This window comes from Musca autumnalis, unplaced genomic scaffold, assembly GCF_047663935.1.
Source record: "Musca autumnalis isolate F117 unplaced genomic scaffold, ASM4766393v1 scaffold_4, whole genome shotgun sequence".
Taxonomy (NCBI): domain Eukaryota; kingdom Metazoa; phylum Arthropoda; class Insecta; order Diptera; family Muscidae; genus Musca; species Musca autumnalis.
In genome coordinates, this window is record NW_027411977.1 from 112,033,634 (window position 1) to 112,054,786 (window position 21,153).

Sequence of the window (21,153 nt, forward strand, 5' to 3'; positions counted from 1 at the left end):
TAGAAACAGAATTGAGCCCCAGGTGACACGATGTTTATGTCTTTGCGAACTGTGACACTCTCCTCTAATTCTGGTAGGCGCGTCCTCATTGACCGTGCAAAACGTTGAGCTATCAATTTGCTCAGCCAGCCCTGTGTACCCCTCTGGTCGTTTCCGAGGGTCGAATGTCACATCTCATGATGCGCATTAAAGTCCCCCAGGACCAGACGATTATGACCTTCCAAAAGCGGGCTAAAGTCAGGACCGTAATCTGAGATACAGCTATTTCTCGGCGGGATGTATACGTTCAGCACCACTATCTCGCCAGTTCCACACCTGACTGCTACCCCCATACATTCCATGTACGAGTCATTAGAGACAGGCTCCAGCTACAGTTGTTGTTGAACTTGGTTTCTTGCACCGCCGTGACCTTGATGTTTTTTCGACTCATGAAATTTACTATTTCCTCTATCTTACATCGGAGTCCATTGCAATTAAATTGCAAAAGGGATGCATTTTCTGGGATTGGGACAACAACGGCTGGTGTTAAATGTTGCGGGACTGCGGGGGAGTTTCATCATCAGACGACGATGCAGTTTCGTAATCCGTTGACGACTCACTGGGGACTGTATCCATGCTGCGTGGAGCAGCAACATAGCAACATAGTCCCTGTCGTAGTCCCTCACGAGGACAAGTCCAGAGCAACCCACTCCTGACATCTACTGCATCTCACCGAAGGTTGGATGTGGTGAAGATGCGAATGTGACGAACTGAGCACAAATAAATTGGTCCTTGGATTTCCTCCGTCCCGCACGGACCAAAAGAATTCGGAGCAGGCATTCCGGGATATGCTGCTCCCAACACAGAAAAACGAAACAAATACAAACACATGTACACTGAGGTGGCAGCCGCTGGCCGGAACGCTGATGTTGTGTGGTTCCGGGTCAATCCGGTACGAAAAAACCCGCTGCCGTGGGATTGAGAACATTGAATGTCAAATTACAGTTTAAATTAAATAAAAACTGCGTCTATAAACTTAGAATTATTTCAAATCGGGGGAGTACAGTTATGGGTACCATACCTGAAATTGTAAAATTGGTCCATTTTGATCTTAGAAAAAAAAACTGATTGATTGGATTTGTATTTTTGTCGTACCTTCCCATACATGTGGACGACACTGTGCACACCTTCTGGGACAATCCCACGGCAGCGGGTTCTTTCGTACCGGATTGACCCGGAATAACACAAAACCAATGTTCCGGCCAGCGGCTGCCACCTCAGTGTGTACATGTTCGTATTTGTTTCGTTTTTCTGTGTTGGGAGCAGCATATCCCGGAATGCCTGCTCCGAATTCTATTGGTCCGAGCCGGGACGGAGGAAAACCCAGGACCAATATATCTGTGCTCAGTTTGTCACATTCGCATCTTCACCCACATCCAACCTTCGGTGAGATGCAATAGATGTCAGGAGTGGGTGCATCTAAGGGGTTGCTCTGGACTCGTCCACGTGAGGGACTACGACAGGGACTATGTTGCTGCATGCTGTGTGAACACAGTTCCCAGTGAGTCGTCGTCGGATTACGAGACTCCCTCGTCGTCTGATTACGAAACTCCCCCGCAGTCCCCTCGACAACAACCTCACACGCAGCCTTTAACACCAGTCGTTGTTGTCCCAATCCCCGAAAATGCAGCCTTTTTGCAATTGAATTGCAATGGACTCCGAGGTAAGATCGAGGAGATAGTAGATTTTATGAGTCGGAAGAACATCAAGGTCGCGGCGGTGCAGGAAACCAAGCTGAACAACAACCACAGCTTAGAGCATTGTGATGGTTACAATGTTCTGAGGAAAGATCGCACCAGAAGTGGAGGTGGGGGATTGGCTTTCCTATTGCACCAGTCTGTCCAATACAGACCTATCTCGCTTGAGCCTGTCTCTAATGACCCATACATGGAATGTATGGGGGTAGCAGTCAGGTGTGGAGCTGCCGAGATAGAGTTGCTGAATGTATACATCCCGCCGAGAAATAGCTGTATCCCTGATTATAGGCCTGACATTAGCCCGCTCTTTCAAGGTCATAATCGTCTGGTCCTGGGGGATTTTAATGCACATCATGAGATGTGGCATTCGGCCCTCGGAAACGACCAGAGAGGTACAGCGCTGGCTGAGCAGATTGATAGCTCTACGTTTTGCACGGTCAATGAGGACGCCCCTACCAGAATTAGAGGAGAGTGTCACAGTTCGCCTGACATAACCATCGTGTCACCTGGTCTGACAAATGACGTTACCTGGCAACCCGTCATTTCCCTTGGATCAGACCATCTCCCCATAATTGTCTCCATTAGCAGACCACCCGATTTCATCACCTCTGAACGCCGCACGTTCGTCAATCATAAAAAAGCTGATTGGCCGAGTTTTAGAGAGTTCACCAATCACCGCTTCAGAGAATTGCCCAATCCTTCAGATGTTCGGGTAGCGGAAAGGACGTTCCGGGACATCATCACTGCTGCAGCCGCTCGCCATATCCCTGCTGGTCGAATACCCGAAGTAAGACCAAATTTCCCAGCAGAGGCGACGGGATTAGCAAACGAGCGTGATGAGCTTCGTCGTATCAACCCCAATGACCCCAGAGTCAGTGAGCTGACACTGGAAGTTAACAGGCTGGTCGGCGAGCATAAGCGGAACAAATGGTTAAATCATCTGAAGAGCTGCAACATTGGAGCCGGTATAGGTGAATTGTGGGCAACGGTTAAGTCACTCTCGAACCCTGGAAGAAGGGAAGATAGGACCTCAGTCACGTTTGGCGACGTTACGTTGACTGACCGGAAGAGGTGCGCAAGTAATTTCAATCGACAGTTTGTCGAGCATCCCGAGAGAGACAGGGCGAAGAGAAGAGTATTACGTCGCATCAGATCTCTTCCTGCCGAGGATGAACCACCACAATTTACAATGGATGATGTTGCCAATGCCATCAGGAACGCTAAATCATCCAAAGCGTTGGGCCCTGATGGAATCTCCATGGTAATGTTAAAGCAGCTGGATGAGCCGGGAGTCGAGGATCTCACCAAAGTCTTCAACTTGTCGCTAGCCACCCTCGTTGTTCCCGAAGTCTGGAAAATGGGCAGGGTGGTCCCACTACGGAAGCCAGGCAAGGATGCCAGCAAAAGTGAATCGTACAGACCGATTTCGCTTTTGTCGCCCGTAGCAAAGACACTTGAGGCCTTGATCCTCCCCAGTATCAGAAATAGCTATCAAGTTGCCGATCATCAACATGGATTCCGTAAGCAGCACAGCACGACAACAGCGCTGCACGCCATTACCACATATATCTGTAAAGGACTCAACCAGAGACGGCCGTGCGATAGAACAGTGATGGTGGCGCTTGACTTATCAAAAGCCTTTGATACAGTCAGGCACTCCACGCTGTTTGAGGACATTGAGCAGACAACCCTCCGGCCAAGCTTGAAACGTTGGATAATCAACTATATGTGTGGACGCCAGTCGTACGTGAAATTCAGGAATAAGAAGTCCAAACCCCGTAGAGTGAAACAGGGAGTTCCCCAAGGTGGGGTGATATCTCCGGAACTGTTTAACCTCTACCTCTCCTGTATTCCACCCCCTCCAGACGGCATTGAGATCGTGACGTATGCGGATGATTGCACGATCTTGGCGTCGGGTACTTATCCTGATGACATCTGCGAGAGACTGAACAACTATTTAACTGATCTTACCACCTTTTTCCATTCGAGGAATATGCAGATTTCCCCCACAAAATCTACAGCCACTCTGTTCACCACATGGACAGCGCAGTTTGGACGTGAGTTGAATGTCGTGGTCGACGGTAGCAGAATTCCGACCACAAACTGCCCTAAAATTTTAGGGGTCACATTCGACACTACATTCACGTCGTGCGCACACGCCACAGCTATCTGCGACAAGTTGAAAAGTAGGAATAAGGTCTTCAAGTCCCTGGCCGGCAGCACTTGGGGTGCAGATAAAGAAACCTTGTTGACCACATATAACGCGATAGGTCGGTCTGTGGTAAGCTATGCGGCTCCAGTCTGGTCCCCGAGATTGTGTGATTCGAACTGGAAAAAGATTCAAACTTGCCAGAATGCAGCCCTGAGAACAGCGACAGGGTGCCTCCTCAAATCTTCAGTGGACCATCTACATGAGGAGGCAAAAATTCTTCCTGTAAAGCAACACAATGAGATGCTTTCGTTGCAGTACCTGCTTGGATGTTATCGTGTGAGCCATCCCAATCACCATCTTGTGGGTAGGCCCGGCCCATTCAGGGAGATCAGGAAGGATATCCATGCTCTAGAGGGAGAGGTCCAACGATACAGGAGAGAACCCCTAGATCAACAAGCATATCAAGCAGGATTGAATAGCATTCACACGGACGCAGTTGCCAAGGCCTTAAGCAATTATAGTGTGAATAAAGTACTCGGAGTACATCCTCCATCTATCGCAGCTGAGGAGCGTCAGCTGCCACGACAAACTAGAGTAGTTTTGGCTCAACTACGCTCGGGATATTGCAGTCGCCTAAATTCTTATTGGGCGGAAATCGATCGCGCCGTGCAAGACATCTGCCCAGTATGCGGCATGGGCCCGCACGACACACAACACCTTTTTAACTGCGCCGCCAAACCTACCCATCTAACTCCAGTGGATCTATGGCTACATCCCATCGAAGCAGCCACTTTTCTTGAACTGGAGATAGACCCAGAGCCAGATTGAACAGAGGAACGAACAAATAAACATAACAAAAACACTGTTACAACAACAACACCTTCTGGGACCTTCTACAAAAAATCCATAATTATTCATTTCTGATAACGCTCAAATTTTAGCGTTCGGTCAGAATTCTGTAAATTTTGGTATGGGTACCAATAAAACTCGGTAAAAATAAAACGAAAAATGGTCTCTAACCTTCTGTCTTAAGATGCAAGATTTTTATGAGGTTAACCGACTGATACTTGTTTTACTTGCAATGCTAATAAAAATCAGGGAATATTTAACATAATTTTATTTGAGACACTACAGATGTTACAAACTCCGAATTGAAACCATTCCGTTTCAATTCCATAATTGCATTTTGATTTTTATACCCTCAGCCTTTAGGCTAGAAGGGTATATACACTTTGATACGAAAAATGTCTATCTGTCTGGCTTGTGCGCACGATAACTGTGGAACAGTCTAACCGATTCGAACCAAATTTTGGGTATCGTAATATTTTGTCCAAACTTAGTTTAAGTTCGAAGATGGGCCATATCGGTCCACTCCTTCTGGTACCTCCCCCACAAAAGTTCAAATTTTTCTATAAAATGGCTCTCGAAGGGAACAATCAATTTGGTCAAAACTTTGCACATCGTATTATTTCTTCCAGATATATATCTGGTTCGAATATGAACTATATCTGTCCACTCTTCGGGTACCTCCCACACAAAATTCGGATAAAGTGAAGTTTAAGGGCTCCTCTCGGATGGTTTTGCAATTTTTTCAGTAAGTTTTCCTTGCGGCTCCCTTTATGACGGAAGTCCATACTTCCTGAGATATTGGCCTGAAAGCTCCAGGAAACCCTGACGGCACCAACCAAAATGGCAAATCCGCAAGATAATCCTCACAGGGAATTTCTGATTGGTGCAGGCTTTGCACATCGTATTATTTCATCCAGTCATGTATCAGGTTGGAATATGAATTGTATCAGTCCACTCCTTCGAGTACCTCCCACACAAAATTCGGATAAAGTGAAGTTTAAGAGCTCCTCGCGTATCGTTTTGAAATTTTTTTCAGTAGGCTTTTTTGTGGCTCGCTATACGACGCTACAATTTTTTTCTTGCGGAAGTCCATACTTCCTGAGATATTGGCCTAAAAGCTCCAAGAAACCCTGACGGCACCAACCAAAATGGCAAATCCGCAAGATAATCCTCACAGGGAGTTTTTGATTGATGCAGGCTTTGCACATCGTATTATTTTAACCAGTCCAGTATGGGATTGAAATATAGACTATATCGGTCCACTCCTTCGGGTACCTCCCACACAAAATTCGGATAAAGTGAAGTTTAGGAGCTCCTCTCGCATCGTTTTGACTCTTTTTCAGTAGATTGTTGGAGCGGCCTCATTTACAATGGTACATTTTGTTCCGGAGTAAGTCAATACTTCCTAAGATAATGGTGATATAAAATCAATATATTTTATATACGGCATAATTATTGTGTTTTGTTTGGTTTTGTTGTTTTTTTCTTGGTCAGTGGCTGAGGGTATTTCTCCGTCAGCACAGCTGACTGATACGTCCTTACTTGTTTTATTTTATCTTTGTGTTTGCGTTGCGTTTTCTGAAGAAGCTAGATACGGAATTAATCGATCAAAATTCATTCCTGTAACATGACTATATCCGCCGTTACCGCTTTGTTTTCTTTGTCTTTGTTTTGCTGCAGCCTTTTATTTTCTGCTAGTGTCTAGGAAGGACTTTCCGAAGATTGTAAAACATAATTTCCACAGGTTTAAGTAAAAATTACTTTTTTAATTTAAATCTAATTTTTTATTTGTTTTTATTCCTTTTCATCTATTCTATTTTGAATACCAAGCGCTATATATAAATGCATGTGTTAATGCACATAATATAAACTCATTTTAATACGTTGTACAATTAATTATTATTTTCAAATTCATATACATATACTTAATTGTAATGCGAATTTTTGTATAAACATATATTTTTCTCGTTATAAATATAAAAGCATTTTGTTATTAATTCATAACTTTGTCTAACATATTTATATAAATTGTATTAAATAGATAGATATACATACACGAATATATATGTATGTTTATAAATGCGCTCTAATAGCACTACATACTGTACGAATATGCATTTTGTTATCGTTGTGTGTGTGTGTTTAAATGCTACTTTATTATTATATAAAACATATAAAAATATTAATATTTTTAATAACTTTGTATATTTAATTTTGATTTTGGAATAGAATATTTATTGATTTTTTTTATTAAAGCTTATTTAACTACTCTCTACTACGCTGTTTTTGTTGTACAAAAATAACACACACATAGGACCTGTGAAATGAACGCACGGGTTTAAATTACATAAAGTTCCATAATATTTTATGAGGAACAAGTTAGGTTGTAAAAAACATTGTTTTTGTTTTGGAACCGTCCGTGCTTCATTCTCACTTCCGATCATTTTCAATGAAAGCATGTGTAATTCTTATTTCTCGAGTAGCAGTCAATTTTTTAATTTCTTTTACAACTTGGAATATATTCATATTGTTTTACATTTTCTTTTTTATTTTATAATCAGGCACGTTACAAATTTTAATGCTAAATTTATAAATTAGCCATGGCCTTATCGTTTTTACCATATGTAAGCATATCCAGCATTTAACGGATATAAGTTTTTATACATATACCGTTAAAAACAATCTCCCTGTCCCTTTGGGGTGTACGCGGGAAGTAGTTTTTTATAAAATACAATTTCGCCCATAAAAATTTTTAATCACGGTTTGTTCATCTATTCTAAAAAATTGTCTTAGCACCGTTTATATTTGGTGTAATATGACCCGAAGTATAGTAGGTGTAATATTTTGTTATAACGATCTTAATAAAATGGTTCAACTTCTATTTCAAAGAATAATTAATGGCCTGTATCTCTAAGACGATTGGATTACAAATTTGTTCGAACTATCCATATTTACATTCGGCAATTTTCCTTGCGGCAATTGTCAGTGTGTTGGTAAGAGAGGTTGTTGAGAGGCAAACGGTTACCATATACCTCACCCACTCTCTCCATCAAACTGACAATTGCCGCAAGGAAAATTGCCTAATATAAATATGGACCTACTATCAAACTTTTTTTTTGAAAATATTTGTTTCAAACATTTTCCACCACAACAAGAGGAGTTTGGTAGTAATTTGAACGAATTTGAATTCGAATATAAAGTCTTAGGAAAACAGGCCACATGTTATATTTGGTGTTCGATTTGTAGTCTTTCTTATATCCGTTAAGCTGAATTTTTATTGTAATTTATAATCTGTATCAAATTTTTCATAATGCACTTTTGTTTATGGGGGAAGAACAGTTTTGGATAAATATTATATAGATTATAAAGTCCTATTTTGTAAATAAATCTGTTGACTTTTGTCTTAACATTTTAAGCTATTTTTTAATACATATTTAGAAAATCCAAAATAATTACAGTGATTTGTCCAAAGAAATAAAAATACAAATAAATTTTGAGAAGCAATTCTTTTAATTTCACACTGAACTTTTATCATCTATATGAAACCACATTCTGTATTATGAAAGGGCCAAACCTGTATTGGGAAAAACTATTTAAAAAAAATTGTTTTTATCGTCGAATATCCTGTTTTATTGCATTGTTGGTGTCATTATTCTTTGCTAGTCTTTCACTATAACTTTGCTATTGATATTGGGAGTTACTTTGAACGTAAATTCCACGTGAGTTTTCTGATTCTCCCTCTTAAGGACAAAACTCCGTGTGTGAATTTTTATTCTTAGGATGAAATTAAAAACCAGTCACTGAAATTTTCAATTGCAGCAAAGAAGACCTCGGCATTTTTGCGTAATTTTAAGGAGGAACTAAACACCGCAGGCACACAGTAAAAAAACATCGCTTAGTTGAAGATTAAATTTTTTGTTGCAAAATACCCACATAAATACTAAAAATGTATAACCTTTTCCGGGTGGTTCATGTACATACAATTACATTCCATGTGAAATCATGATTTCACTGGTTCTTTTGCATGAGTTCAAATGAAGTCGTGAAAAATCCGATCTTTTTTATCGAATAATCATGAGTTCGACTGGAGTCGTGAAATATCCGTTCCTTTTCATTGAAATTTCATGAGTGCAATTGAAGTCGTGAAAGATCCGATCATTGTCATGATATTGTCATGAGTTTAAATAAATTGATAACCCAGCAAAATTTTAAGGAAGGGGTTCCATGCGATGACGTTATTTCATTGCATCTTTTGCATTGGTTCAAACGAAGTCGTGAAAGATCCGATCTTTTCATCAGCATTTGAATCCATTCCATCGATCCAATAGAGATGAATTTTGTGTTTTTATTTATATACGTTTTTCTAAATATATAAGATTAATTATTTAGAACAGGCTTGATGTTGTCGGAGACTCGAAATCGCATAATGTCATTCCAAAGGGTTGGTGAAAATGACATGCCAAAGCATTGGTGGAAATGACATGCCAAAGCATTGGTGCAAATGATATGTCAAAGCATTGGTGTAAATGACATGCTTTGGATCCAAAAATAAATAGCATCTTTTGGGGTCCACGCTCATATAAAATTCATCGATGAAGATCCTAAAAAGATGACATGCCAGATCACTTGCACCCATGATTGAATGGCATCTTTGGCATCGAACAGTTTGCTGGGAAGTAACCGTACAATAAATGATCAAATAATCAGGTACCCGAATAATTCTTTACTTGCAAAAATAATTGTTAAAATGAAAATGAAGTCAGAAGTGATCGATCGTGGCAAAATTTACATACTTTAATTAAAAATACCTGTTTCATTTTGTGGAATTAAAAATAGGTATAAAAGAGACCCGGTCTATCCATGAGCTGTACCCGCCGACCGTCACCGATATAGTAAAACGTATCGAGCTGCAACTATTGCGTTGGCTGGGCCATGTCAAGAGGATGAATAAAGCCATCGGCATATGGATACGACCCATTTGACGCAAAACATGGCATCCAAAATTGGAGAAACATGGTAGAAGATCGGCGCGTTTGGAATTATGTATAATCTTAGTTCGGCTTATGTAACAATATGTTCTGTTTAGAATAAAAGCCCTAAATAAGTATAAATGAGACCACCAAAACATATTAGCTATTACAGAATAAATGGTTTAAAAATAATAGAATTCAAATCTATACTAGATTTCCCAAATGATGAGCCTGGTGCAGAGATTGTCACATAATTTATCGAATATTGAAAAAACGGAACCCCAAGTTGAATGAAATATCTTGCAGCCATGAGAAGAGATAACTATGATTTTGGCAGATCAATATCAAAAAACACATAAAGACAATAATCTTGAAAATTAAATAAAAATAAAGAAAAATGGCATCTGGTGATAGAAATCATCTGTGTATTGTATTCAACAAATTACATAATTGGTCGGAAAATATTATTGTATATATTATTATTATATATTTATTTTATATTTTATTGGTGCAAAATGCCATGCCATGCAAAGTAGGTTGGCGTATGTATTCCAACAACGGAGATAAATCAATAATCGCTACTCAACCCAATTGTTCATTTTTGATATTTGAATTGTAATGACGAATAGCACAGTTTTGGTTGCGAGCCCTCCAAAAGCAAAGCCTGACAATGAAAGTAGAAAATCTCACCTATACAATCATGCAAAGTAGGTTAGCGAAGGTGGTGAACAATGGAGATATCCCAGTAATCGCTGTTCAATCCGTAGATGTCAGCCCATATACGTTGTCATAAAAAAACAAATTTACTCTCTCTTTTGCTATGTCAGCCCTTGTGTAATAAAGGCACATAACTCTACCACAAATTCTATCTTATTGGTTTTGGACACCATTAGTTCCATCCCAAATTTTAATTTTATTTTTTGTATGAAAAAATTATATTAAAATTATATTTTTAAGGGTCATTATTATATGTGCTCTTTTACTTTTGGATGAATTTGAAAACGCAAAATAAACCAATTTGTCGGCATTAAAACATAATTTTCACATTAAAAGTTAATGCCAAGCTTTAAACTAATATTAAATGTGCTGGTGTTGATGGTCAAATATCAGAGTTATTGCAAAAGCTGCTAATCTATCCAAATTTTATTATTTATAAATGAGAAATATCTCTGCTTCTATTTGGCGTACTATAAACGTGGCACTAGACCAATTATGACTTTTTGGAAGCAAAATTTTTAGGGGCGGGCGTACCGCTAAAAACACCCCGCGTACTTCTCTGGTTCTAAGTCATGTGGAGTAAAAGCCAGTGTGGCTGGTAACTTTAATATCTCCCTCAATGAAATGTTTTTGTACAAAATTAGGATATGGTAATCTGACATATAAAAAGAATAACACTTTGAACGATAGTGTGTAAGGTACTCGTAGGTAGATGAATAAGATCCCTTTAAAAAAAAAATAATTTTTGAGTAATTCTCTGGTTCTAAGTCATGTGGAGTAAAAGCCAGTGTGGCTGGTAACTTTAATATCTCCCTCAAAGAAATGTTTTTGTACAAAATTAGGATATGGTAATCTGACATATAAAAAGAATAACACTTTGAAAGATAGTGTGTAAGGTACTCGTAGGTAGATGAATAAGATCCCTTTAAAAAAATAATTTTTGCTTGTTGAATGTAAGTTTAAGGAGATATAATTCTTTGCCAACAGAATACGACGAAACAATGGCTACCGAGCGCCTACTGAAACCTAACCAAACTATAGTAAAAATACTATTATTTTTATCAAGTTTTCTCAATGTAATACCCCGGTTACACTTAACCGGATTAACCCAGTTGGTTTGGATTTCAAATGTCAATTCCATAGCGCAAACGTCAAATAAATCCTCTCGAAGTGGGTTAACCCGGCAAAAAAACTCTAGTGTAACCGTACTATTATTTTCCTTTTTATAATATACCCAAGTTTTACGTCATTTTCACTGTAAAAATTTAAAATGTTCAAACAATTATTTTTACCATTACTATGACAATTTTGAGTTAAATATTTTTAATAAACAAATTTTAAGATTAAATTGTCATATAGTCATGTTTTTTTCTAATATGTATAGGAAATGTGTTTTCCTTCAGTTTGTATGCGAATAAAATTTGTGTGAAATACTTTTTTAACTGACAATGTATTTTTTGTTTTCGCAAATAAATATTTTGCAAACGTTTTTCTTTTTTATACTAATAAATAACATTACACTAGTATGCGTCATATAATAATCATATTTTCTATATACTTTTTTAAACGTACTTTTAAAAAAACCATTTGGTTTACTTATTACTACTATTGTTATTGGTGTTAACACCTTCATTTTGGGTTTTTCTTTCTTCGCGTATGCGTTTAAAGGCCTCAGTTTTAACGAAATCCACTGAATTGTAGACCACTGTACTTTGTACTGGAGCTCTGGCCGAGGGATCAGCCGCTAAACCTAATCGATTACCGGTAGCACCACTATTTAAATTACCCACACTCATACTTTGACGATTAATAGCTGGAGCATTGGCAACGTCTAAATCAAAATATTGTAATTTATGTTCATTTTTAGGCGGTAATTGTAATTGTATGGGTAATGTTGTATTATTTGATATTAGAGTGTTATTCGAGTTCAAATGTTGCATGGCTGCATTAGCAGAAGCAGTTCGTTGATGTTGTATGGTGAAACCACCACTGCTAAGAGCAGTAGTATTAATCAAGGTCGGTGTATTACAATGAGATTGGTTAGCATGGCTTAGGGCGTAGTTTGGCCTTGGTTGACGGGGCAAAGTTCGCGATTCCATGGCATATGATGTTGGTATTTCGTTTTCATTTGATAGCATTACCATTGATAGTGGAGCACCGGTTGTTCGACGAGTATTGTTACCAAGAGTATTTGAGTTACCAATCTGCAAAAATAGAAGAAGATAATTATATTTTTATTTGGATAATTTTTACGATTTTAATAAATAATTCGGTTTAGAAATATGACAAAAAATCAAATAGTCAGTTAACGCTTAGAGATGTTGCATTTTGTAGTCGACCAGCTTCAAGTTTTCCTAGCTACTAGAACAATATAAAATCAGCGAGAAGCTGATTTATATCGGTCTTGAATTTTCTAAGTACATCCGCGAAAAACTACATCCAATCTGTACAGAGTTCCGATATATTAGGTGTTTTCCTGATTTCGCGGACTGGCCTTAACGTTCTCAGATATATGTTTTAAATAGCTTTTCTTACCATTTATAGAAAATGAAACTTTGATATATTAGTTACTAATAATAGCTTTACCTTATAAGCATTGGGTTTATTTTTACGATCCACCGATGGCGGTTTCAATGGAATATTTTCCGTAGTAGCCGAAATGCCACTTTCTCCACCGCCACCATTCCCCAGACCAGCTGGTGTTGTTTGTTGTATATGTGCTGTTTGCAAACGATTTGCCAAATTATCAACTTGTGCGGTTAATTGTGGCGGTTTTGCTGGTAATTCTTCTGGTGGTTTATCAGCCTCAACACTTAGTTTTGGTTTTAGTTTACGATTAACTGGCGGTAATTTGGTTTGATCAATGAAATCATAACGAAATACATTATTTTCGACTTTACATGGTGCCGCATTTGTATAGCAATGTGGTCGGGGTAATGTGCGTACACTTGATGAAATTTGTGGTCCCAGTGAGTGTGTAGCTGAGATCACTGAAGCCGGTGAGCTGGGTACCGTATCCGTACCGCTCATTAAATTTGGTGTTGATGCAGCAATTGGATTTGCCTCTGGACTATTAGCCTTTTCCATTATATTGGCTATATTGTAATAGGGTAACTGATGGGAACGTGGTATGTCATAGCTTTCATCGACAACAGAGCGTGCATCACGTGGTCCAATAATAGCGGGTGAAGTATTTTCAGTATCTGAAAATTGTGGCATATCACGAGTAGATCTGCAATACAGATAAAAAAGCAAAGGATTGTTATTTAATTTCTCGGAATTATTTATATAATTATTTAATATATAAATTTATTAATTTTTATATGCATTGAAAAAAGATAAATTATTAATGGTAGCAACATAGTTAACCCACTTAGCGCAGAGAATTTTTTGCGAGAAAACTTAAAATTTTGTATGAAAATTATATTTTTGAAACTTTTTAAGCATTTCTTAATAACTAATTTTTTTCTCTAAAACGAATAGTTTTCCTGCAATCAGGTTTTCTTTTAAAAGTGCCGAAATATTTAAAGGGTAATATAGGTATATTCTTACTTGACAATCCCTTGGTTTTTGATTGAGAAAACACTCTTATATGCTGTTTATATTAGAGCTTTTTGCAGGGTTAACCTTCTTTATAAGGATTTATTTGAAATATAGACAATGGAATAGACATTTAAAACCCAGTCGGTTTGTTAACGGGGTATTACTACACTCCCAACAAATCCCTGAAGTTATATGAATGTAACATTTTTGATAAATTTTTTTTATGGCATATTTAAATTTTCCATTAAAAGTCGAAAATTACACAAAAATCAATTTTTTGAATTGCTTGAGTTTTAGACCAAATGCGTGGAAATGCGTAGGACAAATGAAAATTTAAAGGCGTGGAATGACAGATACCAGACAATACTATAACAAAATGCAAATAACCCCACAAAAATATGCGAAAATACTCGAGTTTTACGTCAATTTTTGCAACCATTTTTGGTGGCTTTTAAACGACTAGTGGCTTTAAGTGGGTTAATAACGTCATAATGTTTAACTTACTTTTCATTGTCCTTAAAGTCCAATATGAGATTATTTTTATTTTTTAAAACTTTTGCCAATTTTTCCAAACATTCATTGGAATTGTGTACACTTCTACTGCTTGCTGTATTTTTCAGCTCATTAATAGCATCGTCAGGTAGTTTTGAAAATCGTTGTGAATAGGTCAATACAAACGATTCATTTTCCACGGAACTATCCGATGGTCGGGTATTACGATCTACAAATAATATTAAGATGGACGTTTAATAAAAAACAAATGTGAGAAATATGTATTTTTGAAAATAATTACCAAGGTTTTCTCTCAAAGGCATTGGATGTGACCATTCATCATCATCCGTAAAAACACTTTCAGAATCAGAATCCGATTTATGGCTACGATTCTTAGAAACATTAATGGGTTGTTGCTAGAATGGAAAGAGAGAAGATTATTAACGATATACTAGTAAAGAAATAATAAAAAATCCATGATCTAAAATAATGGAAGAACAAAGAAATCAACCTAAAAAGTTTCAGTTGGCTTTGCAGACAGGGATATACCCTCCGCCTGTGTGAATGGAAACTTTCATCAATGGCCAGATCAAATACCGGCTACACTACCAAAAATTAATGTATTTAGGTGGTTTGCCGAATTTAGTGACACTTTTTGCACCTATGAACTTGCTGACAAATATATCGGTATTGATAAAACTCAAAAGTGTTGCAGAGTGTCGCATCAATGTGTATATACCCTCGTTAGCCTGAGGAGTGGGAGTAGAGTTGTGCCGATTGAACTTCAATGGACACAGGTCGTTTTTATAAGCAAACTGCGTATACGTAATATTACACGTTAGTTTATATGCCGTTACTCATACGTTTTGGAACTAGGACAGTGAACTAGGTCGTTCAATTGCCCAACTCTAAGTGGAAGTATAAAAAGGCATTAAGTGCATTGCGGCGAAATTATTTTATCCCAGATTCGCAGAAATATTATAATATGCAAAGTTTGGACAACGTAATATCCGGATCGAAAGTTGTCGGCCGTAGGGTTTTTTTAGTTTTGCGTGTTATTTTCTTAGAAAGTATGGACATGCTCCCGAAAAAAACTTAAAAAATCGTAAAAGTTGCCGCGAGGACAATTTGTTGCAAAAAAATTAAAGCGCTTGGATAGCTTGTTTTAAACTGTACTTTTTCGAAATTTTTTGAAATTCAGTCCATATTCTAACCTGATGTACCCAGCAAAATTTATTTGAAGTTGTTCCTTGTGAAGTAGTGATTGAATAGCTTTTTTTGAAGCAGTCCACGCAGAGTCATGAAAAATGCAGTCCGTTCTTCACATTTTGACAATGTCCGATTTGAATCCATTTCATAAATTTTTCACATTTTAGAAATTTCAAAATTTTGCAAAAAAAAAAAACTTAAAAAGACAAAGAACTTAATTTGTTTCTTGTTAATTATAATAACAGCAATATGTTTGCATCCATAAAAAGTAATTTGTATACAAAAAATAATAAAAGTGATTTCGAACTACATCTTTGTTTGTAGCCAAAGAAGTAGTTGAATCATATGTTGTTGTGATTTATTCACTACAAAGAACTAATGCAAAATGTGTGCTTAAGAAGTAAATTAGACAGTATCCTCACTGCACCATGCCCTTGTAAAAATCATGACTTCTTTCACGTAAAAAGATGTAGTCCGGAATCACTTGCACTCATGATTTAACTACTTCTTTGGCTACAAACATTTTGCTGGGTATGTATGGTAGAAATATTACGAGATCCACGTATTGAATCAAGTTGGTTGATCCGTTCAAGAGTTATTGGTTATGGGGGAGGTACCGAAAGAAGAGGACCAATATAACCATCTTCGGACTTGATATTACTTACTTAGTTGGCCCATTACAGAACATTTGTTCTATAGACCGAACTAAGAAAAGATCTCCATTCCTCTCTGTTTTTCGCTTGACTTTTTGGAATACCGCGCCTTTCCATTTCTTCATCCACTTGTTTACTCCATCGAAGCTTAGGCCTGCCGATTCTGCGTGCACCGCCATGTGGCATGTATTCATACGCCTTTTTAGCGGGTTCATCATCGCTCATTCTCATGATATGGCCTAGCCAACGCAATCGTTGCATCTCGATACGTTTAACTATATGCATGTCTTTGTATAGCTTATATAGCTCGTGGTTCATACGACGTCGATATTCACCGTCAACGCAAATCGGCCCGTAGATCTTTCGAAGAATTTTCCTCTCAAACACAATAAGCACTGCCTTATCTGCTTGCGCAAGTACCCATGCTTCGGAGCCATACATTAGCACGGGTAGTATCAGCGTTTTGTATAGTGTTATTTTTGTTTGACGAGATGTGGCTTTGTTTTTAAATTGCTTACTTAATCCATAGTAGCATCTGTTGGCCAATACAATTCTTCTTCTTATTTCACAACTGATGTTGTTTGTTGTGTTTATGGCAGTGCCGAGGTAGACGAAGTCTTTAACTACCTCAAAATTGTAGGTACCAACTTCTACGGTTGGTCCGAGCTCTATGGACGCTTTGCGCGTCGACACCATCAATTTGGTCTTTTCGCCGTTTACCGCCAGACCCACTTTCGCAGATTCTGCTTCGACCTTCCTAAAGGTATCAGTTACTTCCTTTACTGATCGTCCCATGATGTCTATGTCATCAGCATAGGCAAGTAACATGTGGCTATTGGTGTAAATTGTGCCATTTCTTTTGACATTTGCATCTCGTATTACCTTTTCCAGCAAAATGTTGAACAGGTCACACGAAAGGCTGTCTCCTTGTCTGAAACCTCTTTTGGTACAAAATTCTTCGGAGAGGTTCTTTCCAATTTTAACTGAGGACCTAGTATCAGTTAAAGTCATCTTACAAAGCCGGATGAGCTTTGCGGGGATACCAAATTCAGACATTGCGTGAAATACCTTTGATCGGAGGGGACTGTCGAATGCTGCTTTATAATCGACAAAAAGGTGAAATATGTCGATCTGCATCTCTTGGGTCTTCTCTAGGATTTGCCGCAGGGTAAATATCTGGTCAATGGTGGACTTGCCAGGTCTAAAGCCACATTGGTATGGTCCAATTATTTCGTTGACCATTGGCTTTAGTCGTTCGCACAATATCCCTGACACTATCTTATAGGCAATAGGGAGAAGACTTATGCCCCTATAGTTTGAGCATACAGTCTTATCTCCTTTCTTGTGGACGGGACATAGGATGCTCAGGTTCCAATCATCGGGTACGCGTTCTTCCTGCCAGATGGTGCTAACTAGCTGATGCATACACCTTATCAGCGCGTCGCCTCCGGTTTTAAACAGCTCGGCTGGTAAGCCATCGGCTCCTGCTGCTTTATTATTCTTCAGCCGGTTGATTGCTGTTTTTACCTCATCTTGGCCGGGCGGTATACATTCTATACCATCTTCTGGGATTGGATCTGTGGTATCATCGTCTTCGCTACTATTGGATACCAGCAGATTGGAGAAATGTTCCTTCCATATCCTGAGCACGCTATCTGTATCTGTTACCAGATTACCTTGCTGGTCTCTACAGGAGGATGTGCCTGTACCAAAGCCATCTGTTTGATGTTTCACTCTTTGGTAGAATTTTCGGACTTCATTCTGTCTCCTGTACATCTCGATTTTTTTCACACTCCCGCTTATCCATTTCTCTCTTTTTCTTGCGGAAAAGCCGTTTCTCTTCTCTCCTTTTCTCCCGATATCTCTCTCGTGCGCTACGCGTTGCTACTGATTGTAAAGTAGCTCTATATGCCGCATTTTTCTCTTCGGTAGCAGCACGACACTCCTGGTCATACCATGAATTCCTTTGTGGAGGTCTCTGGAATCCAAGTGAGGATTTTGCGGCTGTTTGCATGGAGTGGGCAATATGCTGCCATTGTGTTGTTATGTTATCGGGACAAGGAGTGCTCGCGTTAAGCAATTGGGCTAGTTGAGTGGAATATGCTGTGGCTATCTGTGGTGTTTGCAGCTTATCGATGTCCAACTTCCGCGTTGAGTCTGTTCGTGCTTTATTTGCAACGTTTAGACGGGTACGTACCTTTGCTGCAACAAGGTAGTGGTCCGAATCAATGTTTGCGCCTCGGAACGATCGTACATCCAACACGCTGGATGAATGTCTTCCATCTATTACAACATGATCAATTTGATTACTTGTTCTTTGATCTGGAGACAGCCAGGTGCCCTTATGAATATCGAGATGATTAAATCTGGTACTGCTAACTACCATGCTTTTTGCAGCTGCAAAGTCTATCAGCCTCATACCATTGTCAGATGTTTCACTATGGAGACTGAATTTCCCGACTGTTGGGCCAAAGATATTCTCCTTTCCAATTTTGGCATTAAAATCGCCTAGAATGATTTTAATGTCATGGGCAGGGCAACGGTCATATGTTTCTTCTAAGCGCTCGTAAAATATATCTTTGGTCTGTTCGTCCTTTTCTTCAGTGGGAGCATGAGCACAAATAAAGCTGATGTTGAAGAATTTAGCTTTTATTCGAATTGCAGCAAGTCTTTCATTCACTGGGGTGAAGCTGGATACCAGATGTTTTAGTCTCCGACTAACTACGAATCCGCAACCAAATTCATGCTTTACGTCATGGCAGCTATAATACAGTGCGTCACCTTTAGGTGTTGTTGTGACGCCTTTCCCAATCCATCGTATTTCCTGTATGGCAGTAATATCGGCCTTGTACTTTTCAAGTACGTCTGCCAATGCGAAGACTGCACCTTCTCTATAAAGAGTGCGAACATTCCAGGTGCAGATTCGCAGATCATGGTCCTTAAAACGTTTGCGGGGTTCGTCAACTTTAGAGGGGTTTGTTTTTCTTTTCTTTCGGACTTGATATTACGAGACCCAATTTTTGGATTTGTTCAAGAGTTCTTCTGCGGTCCAGACAGACAGTCAGGCATAACCTCATGAAAGAAATTAACCCGAAGTTAATAGGAAAGATAAGAGCTTATCAGAACAGTCGCAATAACTGGTAGTGGATAGAGTGACATTAGAAGAAGCATTGAGTAGCGAAAGAAGAATTTATAGGACAATGACGGCATTGACCTCATCAATTCTTTGTGGATTTGCACTTGTTTCACTTAAAGGATAAAGGAACAAAATCTACATAAAAATAAAAAACGCACTTACAAAACTTACCGTTCCGCAATTGGTTATCTTAGGTGAATACGATTGATCATTTGTTAAGTTCAATCCAATAGTATTATGACTTCGTGGTGTATCATAAAACTTGGGATCCAAATTATTCAACGGTGTTGAAGGTTGATTATTTGCGTCCAACTAAAAGCAAAAAATAAATGATAAATTTTCAATATACATATAAAGTCAAGAACAAAAGATAGATACACAATACAAAACATACCAAAAACTTTGGACTTCCAGAATAGCATTCGCTTATGGGTATGTATGGTCCAGACGCTGTACTCAGTGCTGGTGAGGGCTGTACACTATGTTGTTGCGACTCCGGCAATGGAGTGTTGTTAAGCACCAAATTTTCAGGAATTTTACGTACCACACCATTAGCACTGACAGCAAGACGAGATGACTCTTGAAATACTGCCGTATTTAGATATAGAGCCGATGAACTTTGTTGCTGTGTCTGGGATTGGGTTGTTTGTTGCTGATTTTGTGTCGTCTGTTGCACATTGACCACATTTGCCAATTGTTGTTTTTCAAATTGGTCATCACACACTAGTGTCTCTCGATTGGAATATTCTGTATTGACATAGGCTCGACTACTATCTTCAGCACTTTGTTGTTGGAATGTGGAGGATGACGTTGTAGCATTGTTGTTGGCTGTCATTAAAGGTTGTTGTTCTACCACATTTAATGGCCTACGCAGTATGTCGTTGTTGAAACTTTGCCGGGTATTATTACCAGCGCTTGTGCCACTCGATGAATTAATGGTAGTGGTTGTTGTATCAGTCGATGTATTGTTGGTATGGACAGTAGTAGCCGCTATATTTTGGGAGCGGTTTTCATCTGTGACAGAATTTATTGATAATTTATAATTTATTGTTTTTTCTTATTAATGTTTATTAGTTATTACCTTGTGATTGTTTGGTATCATGCAGATGACACACCTGACATATACAATTCACCCAATCACGCATAACCGTTTCCGTATCGGCAGCCAAATAATATGTACGCTTTGGAGTTTTTATATCAAACATAAATTGAAATTTCTGTTTTCGATTCTCCAGTCGCAGGCCACAGTCCACCTGTTCGCATTGATCCAAATCAATTACACCCTTTAGTTTGCGACACTTACGATCGGCATAATATTCAAGGCAAAACTGCTCCGGTATCTCACCTTGTTTCAAAGTAAACCAACGTCGACGCCAACGCTGTTCCAAAGAAGCAAAAAAAAAAAAAAACAACAATGATAAAATCATGAAAATAGAAAATAAGGGAAATGAAGGCAATTAGCACATTGCGGGTTCGGGTTACATTTTATGCAATTTATGAATAGAAATATTGGGTATGCAAAAAAATTTACAATTTTCGAAAAAAATCATATAGCAGTACCTTATTTAAAATATCCAAAATATGTATGTGAAAAAATAACCCCCATTATTATAAGTCATCTTTTCTTATAAATAGTTTGGATTTTTCGAACAGATTTATAGCGTTCTGGTTAACCTAAAGTTAAAAGCGATCATTA

General features: G+C 38.4%; 1 protein-coding gene across 4 annotated transcripts in view; it reads right to left on the minus strand.

Moving 5' to 3' along the window:
• Positions 1 to 11,911: 11,911 nt before the first annotated feature.
• Positions 11,912 to 21,153, minus strand: part of dos (daughter of sevenless) — a 32,327-nt gene continuing 23,085 nt past the window's right edge. For 2 of the 4 annotated variants that reach the window (XM_073987414.1, XM_073987416.1), the window contains exons 2-8: positions 20,539 to 20,836; positions 19,852 to 20,471; positions 19,629 to 19,769; positions 14,761 to 14,875; positions 14,472 to 14,688; positions 13,011 to 13,656; positions 11,912 to 12,628 (exon numbers count right to left, since the gene is read on the minus strand). In XM_073987414.1, the coding sequence (XP_073843515.1) occupies positions 12,017 to 12,628; positions 13,011 to 13,656; positions 14,472 to 14,688; positions 14,761 to 14,875; positions 19,629 to 19,769; positions 19,852 to 20,471; positions 20,539 to 20,836 (2,649 nt within the window). In that variant the 3' untranslated portion in view covers positions 11,912 to 12,016. Of the gene's footprint in view, positions 12,629 to 13,010; positions 13,657 to 14,471; positions 14,689 to 14,760; positions 14,876 to 19,619; positions 19,770 to 19,851; positions 20,472 to 20,538; positions 20,837 to 21,153 lie in introns of all 4 variants that reach the window. The other 2 variants (XM_073987413.1, XM_073987415.1) reach the window with 1 other exon arrangement.